The 11,179-nt window shown below is 31.9% G+C and overlaps 1 protein-coding gene across 1 annotated transcript; it reads right to left on the bottom strand.

The window, feature by feature from the left end:
* Positions 1-294: 294 nt before the first annotated feature.
* Positions 295-11,179, bottom strand: LOC143079638 (zinc finger TRAF-type-containing protein 1-like). Its single transcript, XM_076255086.1, has 4 exons — positions 10,906-11,179; positions 8,247-8,485; positions 6,542-6,753; positions 295-3,603 (listed from the first exon to the last, which is right to left on the bottom strand). The coding sequence occupies exons 1-4, from the start codon at positions 11,104-11,106 to the stop codon at positions 3,215-3,217; spliced, it is 1,041 nt and encodes a 346-aa protein (XP_076111201.1). The 5' UTR covers positions 11,107-11,179; the 3' UTR covers positions 295-3,214.

An 11,179-nucleotide genomic window follows, 5' to 3' on the forward strand; every position in this document is an offset into this window, starting at 1 on the left:
TTAATTGACCAACTCTGTGGTTTCTGGTTTCTGAAATGTTTATTGGAATGTAGTTGTCTTTTATTATGTCTGTTTGTTTTGTTCATACATACTTTCCAATATAAAGGAATTTTAGGTGACTGTCATACAAGTGAGAGGTTCATCTAGCTATAAACCCAGGTTTAATCCACCATACATAAGAAAATGCCTGTACAAAGTTGTTATCCATTTGTTTGATGTGTTTGAGCTCTTTAATTTTTTTTGCTTCTTATTGGTGATTTTGACAATGTCCACTTATAGATAAAATACAAAAGCTAATTGTTATTCAATTTTATTGGACTTCAACATCCATTTTTCTATCCTTTAACCTACTATGATTATATGTACATGTGATGGCAAGTTACAGTTAAAAATGTACAGCACTGTCTTAATTACACATTAAAAAGAAGAAATAATATATTCCCTCATTCATGCATCAGATAAACATTATGGAAATTGATTATTAAAATGAAAAACTAATATTTATTTATTTCATTTCTCACCTTTTGTTTGTATGTATATATTTCAATTATCAAGTTGAGGAAAGTGTCATCACTCAAAAACAATTTTTTTTAAAGATTAATGAAAGAGAAATTCTTAACACAATCTTAAGAAAGAAATCTTCATTCAGTGTAAAATTTGAGTTTTTAACTTAATTTTGGTCTTTTTTACAAATTCAATTAAATTTTTGAAATACCAGATGTGGTATAAGATGAAATTAAATAAATACAGTTTTATAAATTAGCATTTACAGTACAATCTTAAAAATTTCTCTTGTAATTGAATTTAAGTAAAAATGTAGTTTTGAAGAAATATATCTCTGCTAATGAATTATGAGACGGTATATACAAGCAATATAAAATATTAAACAGCTGAAAATATTAAAAAAATAATACCAAAATATAAAGTAAAATATAAATGTTTGAATAAAAAATTACATGTGTAAGATAAAAATGCAGATGATATATGCTGCAATTTGTTTTTACGCTATCTAAAAAATTTGCTTTCCCCTTTTTAAAATTTCTTTCTTTTTATGTTAAAGAGTGGAGTCTAAAGGGGGAATTATTTTATTATTTCAGTCTTTAATTGAATTATTATATTTCTTAAAATAGTGTATGTAAATGAGATTTAAATTTATGCAAATAGGAAAATTACTCTTGCCTTTTATGTTGCATACAAGTATACACCAATTAATGTTACAGTCAAGCATTGATGTATGATTAAAACGTGATATGGGGTATAAGTCAATAAGACAGCAACCCAATGACCTTATAACAAACAAACAAAAAAACATCTAACAGTAAACATTGTCTTCAACAAGATAAGGTTACTTACTGAATATACACTCTTTAAACATAAAAATATATTTTCAAGGAATCATTTCAGTATTTTTCAGCTTCTGTGTGAATTTTTAAAATTATGAAAATCAAAGAATAAATAAACTTTTATACGGTAGTCTGCTTTAGAAAATAAATCTGTATGCAATTTCCATAAATCTTTATTCCAAAAAGAAAACAAAAACAAATGGTATCATTTAAAATACCTTAAACAAATGGAAATGATTTAAATGAAAACAGGAAAATAATGTAACAAAATAACAATACATAACAAAATTTTTAAAACAAACGATTTGTCTGTAAAATTTTGTAACATGATGTACCAACATAAGGGAGCTACCATTTGATTTTTATGGGGGGGCTAGGATGAAAAATTTTGTCCTGCATTTTTTTTTTTAGCTGTAATCTCTGTCCTGCCTTTTTATTTTTGACTCTGCTTGGTCCTGCTTTTTTTTTTTTTAGTTTATCCTGACTTTTTTTTACCTAAATTGTCGTCCTGACTTTTTTTTTTGGCAATTGTCTCATCCTGCCTTTTTTTTTTACTCAAAACTCCTGTCCTGCCTATTTTTTTCAAATTTCATCATAGCCCCCCCCCCCCCCCCCCCATAAAAATCAAATGGTAGCTCCCTAACAACACAAAACAAACATGAACCTAAATGTATTTCTAAATAGTAAGGACAACTTTACTAATATATTTACAGATCGAAACTACAAGGATAAAAAATCTAAGTTGTCATGAGATCACTGAAAAATGTATTTCTAAGGTCAATTGAAAAAAGAATTTGTTTCTCAGATCATTTCAGAATTGGAGGTACTATACATAAAATTGGAATGAAAATGGGCAATGTGTCATAGAGACAACAACCCAACCAAAGAGCAGAATTCTTTTTGTACATAAAAAGTAAAACTCTATTTAACATGTAACCCCATCAATACAAATTCCTTGAATATCAAGAGGCTCACTATCGGGAATTTACTGAATACATTACGTCCTTTTGTATCGTGAGTGAACATTAAAGACAACCCTAAAACATACCATCAACTAAGTTAAAATGAACATCTCAATGAAGCCTTATTTCTTGATTGAATATCTGACTGGATAAAAATCTATTTGAAACAAGAATGTGTCCAAAGTACACGGATGCCCCACTCGCACTATCCTTTTCCATGTTCCATGGACCGTGAAATTGGGTAATTATCTAATTTGGCATTAAAATTAGAAAGATCATCTCATAAGCAACAAGTGTACTAAGTTTCAAGTTGATTGGACTTCAGCTTCATCAAAAACTACCTTGACCAAAAACTTTAACCTGGACGGACGGACGGACGGACGGAGCCACAGACCAGAAAACATAATGCCCCTCTACTATCGTAGGTGGGGCATAAAAAAAGCTTCAAATTATGAAATATTTTCAATACACGGACAGGCCTAACAGAACCCAAGTATCTTCAATGATCTAACAGTTATTCATTTTTCAAAAGCCTACTAACATCGACTATACCCTTGACCTGTATTTACTGAATGCCAGCTATTCCTTTTAAACAAAATCTCTTTATAACCCGTAATTATTGTTTATTCAAAAAAAACCCTTACATAGCAAAAGTTAGCTAAACTAACATACCAACATTGACTGGAGAATTAAAATGACTTCAATTTTTCGTCACTTTCCAATTCATAGAAAAATTTTAAAAGTTTAATAAGAAAATCCAATTGTCATTTATCTAAATATTTATAAAGATTATAAATAAATATATAATAAATAAATAAATAAATATAATAAAAAAAAAAAAAAATGTCAGTCAGTCTTGGTATGTTTTTCCTATAATAAACAAAATTTGAAAATATCCTAAAATTGTACTTAATTCATCATAACCATTATAAGTCGTAAATTAATGGTTCTACCAGCCAATAATTTATTACATTCTACAGAGTTGATTATTGGTAAGTCATTGTATGCTGTTTCTACATTGTCTTGTACAAAGTCATGTGTGTAAATGTAGGGGTTGATCTTCATCTCGCCGTAGGGGCCTTTTAGTACAATGAAGGACAGACTAATTGGTGTTGTAAATTTAGATTTCAACACCAGTTGATAAGATAGAGTACGGTCTGTTGTAAGAGCTGGATTTTTCTGATCATTGTTGATTCTTGCTTTGATGACCCATTGAAAATTAAATGCTGAGAAACGACTAGTTTCATAGAATAACTTGGTGGTGAAATCGTCTGTTCTGTAAGGTTTCATCTGTAAGTCTGCAAGAAAAATTTAATATATATGTTATTATCACACAATACACACAAGATGATTTAAGTTTAAGTACAAATAATTTTTCCTAGTGTGAAACAGGGCAATCACATGATTTACAGGAGCATTGGATGGTGAAATGCCTCAAGTTTTTCATCTGCCTGGCGGAACTTCATAGATGTCATTTTTTCTTCAATGGTTCATTGTTGTATCATGCAGCTTACTTCATTAATGAGCTACTTACTATACTTTGTCCATTGGAAACAGATGATGCCCCTGCTTTGCATTTAACATTATCAATGGACTCAAGAACTGTAGAGGTGACCCTACCCACATGCCTACTTGATATGTGGTTTGTGGTAATAAGCTTTGTGTATTAGTTTCATAACAATTGGGTGAGGGCAACTCATGTTAGAGAATTACTTTTAACATTAAACCAGATGCTCCACAGGGCGCAGCTTTATACGACCGCAGAGGTTGAACCCTGAACGGTTGGGGCAAGTATGGACACAACATTCAAGCTTGATTCAGCTCTAAATTTGGATTGTGATTAAATAGTTGACACAGCATAGGTTTCTAACACAGAATAGATGTGGTCTAATGAACTTAAAATTTTTGTTTTGCCTTTGAGCAATTCACTATGCTGTTGAATATTAATCCTCTCAAAAAAATGTTTGAAGAAATATTCTTTTTATTTATGAAATCTGAAATGAGAAAAATTGACCCCCCCCACCCCAATTTTTTTTCACATCCCCCTTTCCCTTATTCCAAAACTGATCTCAATTCAAATTTCTAATGGCCCCTAACAATAACTACTCATTTAAATACATCATAAAATATTAAAATGTAAAAAAAGTGCTTGTTATCACTGAATGGTAAAGATTGTTTTAATTTATCAGTTGGTAGTAAAAGTAAATATACATTGTATATTGTATAAAACAATGATTTAAGTTGATTGAACTACTATTCTGGACAAAGAAAGATAACTCCAATTGAAAATTTCGCAATATTGTGCAATTAGATATTTCTTGCTATTGCGCAATACTGTGCAATTGAAAATACTTGCCATTGCACAATACTGTGCAATTGAAGATTTCTTGCTATTGCGCAATACTGTGCAATTGCAAATTTCTTGCTATTGCACAATACTGTGCAATTGAAGATTTCTTGCTATTGCTGAATACTGTGCAATTGAAAATTTCTTGCTATTGCACAATACTTAATATGATAATTTTGGATCCTGATTTGGACCAACTTGAAAACTGGGCCCATAATAAAAAATCTAAGTACATGTTTAGATTCAGCATATCAAAGAAGCCCAAGAATTCATTTTTTGTTAAAATCAAACTTTGTTTAATTTTGGATCCTTTGGACTTTAATGTAGACCAATTTGAAAACCGGACCAAAAATTAAGAATCTACATACACAGTTAGATTTGGCATGTCAAAGAACCCCAATTATTCAATTTCGGATGAAATCAAACAAAGTTTAATTTTGGACCCCGATTTGGACCAACTTGAAAACGGGCCCATAATCAAAAATCTAAGTACATTTTTAGATTCAGCATATCAAAGAACCCCAAGGATTCAATTTTTTGATAAAATCAAACTAAGTTTAATTTTGGACCCTTTGGACCTTAATGTAGACCAATTTGAAAACAGGACCAAAAATTAAGAATCTACATACACAGTTAGATTCGGCATATCAAAGAACCCCAATTATTCAATTTTTGATTAAAACAAACAAAGTTTGATTTTGGATCCCGATTTGGACCAACTTGAAAACTGGGCCCATAATCAAAAATCTAAGTACATTTTTAGATTCAGCATATCAAAGAACCCCAAAGATTCAATTTTTGTTAAAATCAAACTAAGGTTAATTTTGGACCCTTTGGACCTTAATGTAGACCAATTTGAAAACGGGACCAAAAATTAAGAATCTACATACACAGTTAGATCAGCTTATCAAAGAACCCCAATTATTCAATTTTTGATGAAATTCAACAAAGTTTGATTTTGGGACCCTTTGGGCCCCATATTCCTAAACTGTTGAGACCAAAACTCCCAAAATCAATCCCAACCTTCCTTTTATGGTCATAAACCTTGTGTTTAAATTTCATAGATTTCTATTTACTTATACTAAAGTTATGGTGCGAAAACTAAGAAAAATGCTTATTTGGGCCCCTTTTTGGCCCCTAATTCCTAAACCATTCGGACATCAACTCCCAAAATCAATCCCAACCTTCCTTTTGTGGTCATAAACCTTGTGTCAAAATTTCATTGATTTCTATTTACTTATATTTAAGTTATTGTGCGAAAACCAAGAATAATGCTCATTTGGGCCCTTTTTTGGCCTCTAATTCCTAAACTGTTGGAACCAAAACTCACAAAATCAATCCCAACCTTCCTTTTGTGGTCATAAACCTTGTGTTAAAATTTCAAAGATTTCTATTGACTTTTACTAAAGTTAGAGTGCGAAAACTAAAAGTATTCGGACAATGATGACGACGCAGACGCCAACGTGATACCAATATACGACCAAAAAATTTTCAATTTTTGTGGTCGTATAAAAACCAAATGTCTTCGGACGCCGCCAATGTGATACCAATATACGACCAAAAAATTTTCAATTTTTGCGGTTGTATAAAAAAAATTCAGAATTTTTTCAATTGTAAAAAAAATGATGTCACAAAAATACAAACTAAATCTGTGTTTTGTGGTAATAAGCATTGTAGATAATATTCATAATGTTTGGTTGAAAAATCAGTCCAACAGGAGTGAATAAAACAGTTACTAGTCTGCTATCAAAGATCTTAAATATTTGAGTAGCGTACCAATTAAGTCCACTTTTGCCGCTTTACCAAATTTTTAAGGACTACAAGATGAGAACACAGTCCAAGGCAAAAAAACTTTATAAGAATGAAAATCAGATATAATTTGTACTTACCATTAAAAGTAACCTTTTCACATGAAAAAAGTGAGACAATGTCTTTATACAATTTGAGTTGGGTCTCATTGTACTTGTCCACCTCTGCCAGAGATTCCATTATTTCTGCTCCTGGCTTCATGAGATGTCCACAGCCAATCTCATGTTCAGCCAGTTCGTGAAATGGTCCACACCAGCAGCAACCAATACGGGAATACTTGCATAAAGAAGGCCTGAATATAGAAAAACACAACACATTCTAATAATAAATATATATATGATAAGATATCAGAGATTGCCTGAAAGGTCAAGGGGTCACTTACCTGCCTTCTTCTTCTTTGAAAGCTACAAAGCAAGTTAATTAGCCATATGCCACAACAAAAATAAATGGGAAAATTTTTGAAATTCCTTTCTTTTTTGTAGGCTCCAATTTTGAAAGCAAAATGTTCCCATTTATACAGTGTAAGAAATAAAATATAAATGTTAAAATCTCTGTAATCCACTGTTAATCTGCTGATATCTCTGAAAGTAATTAAGAGTAATCCATTGTCATTAATCCTCTTTTTTTTAAGTCACTCAGTATCTCTACACATCCACATTTCATAAAATTTCCATTGTTATTCCATCAGATAACAAAGTTTTGCACATAGTTCCAAACTTTTATGAATTGTCAAATCCACCACGAACTGTCGTCTGCTGTGATATCCATATCCACTTTTCACAATTTATTTTTACAAAATCAATGTCAGGAGTCCTACATTTTCACAATACTGACAATAAAGGTACAATTGTACATTGAAAAAATTATTAAAAAAAAAGAAAGATAAATTAATAAATTACTAGAAAAAATAAACAAGGCAATCAACATATGAGAATATACATTGCAATTTAGTTTAATTTATCATTGAGAAGCAATCATTCAAAAAGTTTTAAAAGCTTAAATGTGTGTCTGTGTGTGTTTTATTGACTTTATTTAATTAACAATGAACTTTTTTTAATTCAGGGTAGAGATCAGTCGTAATACGAACTATATTACCGCTATATTGAACTACTTAATTTTGATATGGAAATAATGCTGGTGAGTCAAATTACAATTCTTTTCACTCTTTCGGTTTCATTCTCCTGAATCTCCTTAGTAAATTTGTGCTATATGTATAAATGTATCTACTAATTTCCGAATGAAATTTTTAGGAGTATTCAAATTTATCGAAATTAAGCACTTGACATTTTGGTTCAGCACAAAAACTTATTTTCATTCGAAAACCTCTAAATGTATTTTACTTTAACCAAAATATACTATTAACGGATGCATGTATGCAGGCATGTGAAGTATATACTTTTCCTAAAAAAATCTTAAACTTTGATCAAAAAAGAAAGAAAAATAAAATAGAACTCCGGGTTGACATTTCGATTCCAAAGCATGCTTGTTGCTGCCGTTATTTCATCTTTGAAAGATGTTTAAAATACTTGCCGCCTAATTTTAAGTTGATCTGTTGACAAACATCTGGCACGTCCATGTCACATGATAGGCACAGGGTCTCCATTTAATCCTGGTCAGGAACAAAAGATAAAAGTGTGTTTCCAATTATTAACAAGTATAAATACAAAGTTGAGAAGCACCCGTACGGATGATCCAGCATCCATGCGCGTGCTTGCTCCTTGAGCAAGTGATAGTATCTTAACTAATAAACTTAATTAAGTTAACGATGACGATGCATCGTCTTACCTCTCCTCACACAATTCTCGTTCATGATAATCAACCTGGTTACGTGGTAGATGGCAGTAGCAGTACTGGCACTCCGTTGGCAGTTCTGACACTGCTTTCTCCACAGCCAGGTTTCTGGAACAAAGGTTTTTGCTGATTTCACATCTGCAGTTGGGACAGGTTGCTGTCTCATCTTTGAGTCTTGAATCTGCGAGTACGTGATTGAAACAGCCAGCACACATCAAATGACCATTGGTACACTAAAAAAAGAAAATTCTTTATGGAATTTATGGCTAATAAATTAAGGGGGTTCGCAGGTCTAAATCATTTATATAGGATTTCTCTATATTTTTCTATAAATGAACTTTATCTTATAGTTAATAGAAAAATAAAATAAAAAAGTGGGGTCACCGTTCATTTGCTCTCACAATCTGCCTTCGAAAGAAGCATACATTTTTGTAAAGGTGGTTGAAGTAATAGGAGAAATATAGGTAATATCGAAATAAAAAAAGAAATTTATTACAAAAATCGCTCAAATTTTACAATAATTTAGCTTAAGTACAGCTTATATGGAAATTATATTAAAAAATATATGTCACCGATGAGTTAAAAAAGATATTTCAATTTTAAAGCCAAAAAAAGGCATTTTTCCACCAAAGGGAGATAATTTGAAACTTTTTCAATGATGTATACATTTTAAATGTCATCTGGGGCCAACACGAATTGATTGTTTTGAATGACTTTTGTACCATATGATAAAGTAACAACTACAAAAGGTAATAAATAAAATTTGTAGTGAAAAACAAATGTTTAATTTTTTCTGAAATTTTTATACCCTCGAGCCTCCTTAAATCATTAATGCATGAAAAATCTCTTGATTTTAAACAACTTGATAAATGGACAACTTATTAAGATAAAACTTCTCTGATTTACAAAAAAGTACATGTATATGTTAATGAAAAACACTATTGCTGATAATGTGAAACAAACAACCAATGTAATAAACAATGTAATGCCAACTGGTTGGTAGAAATGTACAACCTACATGTACGTGATGGTAGGAATGCCCTTTACCCTCAGGTATCAAACAGTCTTTTTTGGGTACTGTTAACGTCAAATTGGTTCAAATTCTACAGTGATTTGTCAAAATATATAAATATATTGTGATTCAACAGAGGTCTCAAATAATTATCATAACTGATATATTTGGAATAAAACTAAACGTGATTTGTCTTAAATAGACTATTTTTTGCTAAAAGAAAGTGTACATTTTTTTGATCTGCACCAAAAATTATTGTTAAACTTAATACCGTTATTAGTCATGAAGGTATCCCCATGATCACCCTCCTATTGCAATGTACCAATATTTAAGAGATTTGTTTTTGAATCAATCTCAGAGGCAGATGTAGAGGGTTTTTCAAGGGCCCGGCCCCCTTTTCTGTGAAAAAATGGTTGTTTATATATATATATATATATATAGGGAATTACTGAAGTATGACTCGAGCGTGCCCCCTCTACGGTAGTCAGCAGTGGCGGATCCAGAATCTTTCCAAAGGGGCCCGCTGACTGACCTAAGGGGTCCCGCTCCAGTCATGCTTCAATGATTCCCTATACAATCAACAATTTTTCCCACGTAAGGGGGGGCCCGGCCCCCCCCCCCCCCCTGAATCCGCCTTTGGTCAGTTGGCAACCACTTATGAAAATTTCTGGATCTGCCACTGAATCTGATGTTTTATATTGTTTGGAAGGTATTTTCTTTCTAACCTGCATGAACACAAAAAGTTAGCAAGTCATTAAAAACATATCGTTTTATAATGCTTTTAATGAGAGGGCATGATGGGTTTTCATTCTTCGTTATTGGCGCATTTACGCTATTGTGATATGTTTTTCTACAGATTTTTTTTTATATTTTGGTGATCCGTGATCATTGAAATTTATTTTCTGTGAATTGTGGTTGACAAAAAAATCAATTTAACTGGTGAATCGTGATGAGACCCCAACCCCACCAGGCCCCTCTTTAATTATGTACCTGATAACTTTTAACACACAGATATATATACATGTACAAAATGTACACCAAAATGTAAACATTTATCAAATTATGTACATGTATGTAATATTTCATGTGTATATCAGAAGTATCTTGTGTTATCTACTTTGCTGTCATGTTATGAGGGTGAACTTCATGCATCGATGAATTACATATGGATTTGCTCCCATGATATTTCATTCATATTATGTGAAACCATATGTGATACATGTGCATATTAAATGAGGTGGCAGTTTGCCAACTGGACAACTGATTATGTTGATCATGTGATCATGCTATCCGTCAATGTCAGAGATAATTTGGGTCAACATGAAGGTCACAGCTGGTTTTGACAAATGTGTTTGGGCAGATCCCTGAGCAGATTCTCTCTTATTCTATTGCATTCGTACGCGCCACATTCATATTTCAATAAATCAGAATTTCTGTTTCATGCCATATTGTTGCTAAGGTATAAAAGTTCCGTTCCAAGTAAATTTTCTGCATATTTGTTTGCAGACATGACCATATATGGCTATGATGCAATATCCGATCAGTGAAAGACATATTTATTGAGGTGATTAATATACTCGAAACCAAAATTAGCAAATTCAGACGAAAATAGATAATTCGAATGAAACAAAAAATGCATACCTGGTAACAGGTTTTGGGTAGGTCCAAGCAAACTGCGCAACACAAGATTCCGGAAAGGCGATATTCGAGGGCATTTTTTTCTTTTTCTTTCTCCTCTACTTTGACTTTCTTCTTCTCAGGTTCATAAAATATGTCCATGTTTTCCTTATTGGAATTTTCATCCATTATAGCAAGGGCTGATGGTCCTGGTATGTCAGACATTTCGTATCAGCTGTCACTGGGTCACTGGTTTGTTTACGATTGAGGTTTGTTGATGTTGACGTTTTGCTGTTTT

This window comes from Mytilus galloprovincialis, chromosome 6, assembly GCF_965363235.1.
Source record: "Mytilus galloprovincialis chromosome 6, xbMytGall1.hap1.1, whole genome shotgun sequence".
Lineage (NCBI taxonomy): Eukaryota > Metazoa > Mollusca > Bivalvia > Mytilida > Mytilidae > Mytilus > Mytilus galloprovincialis.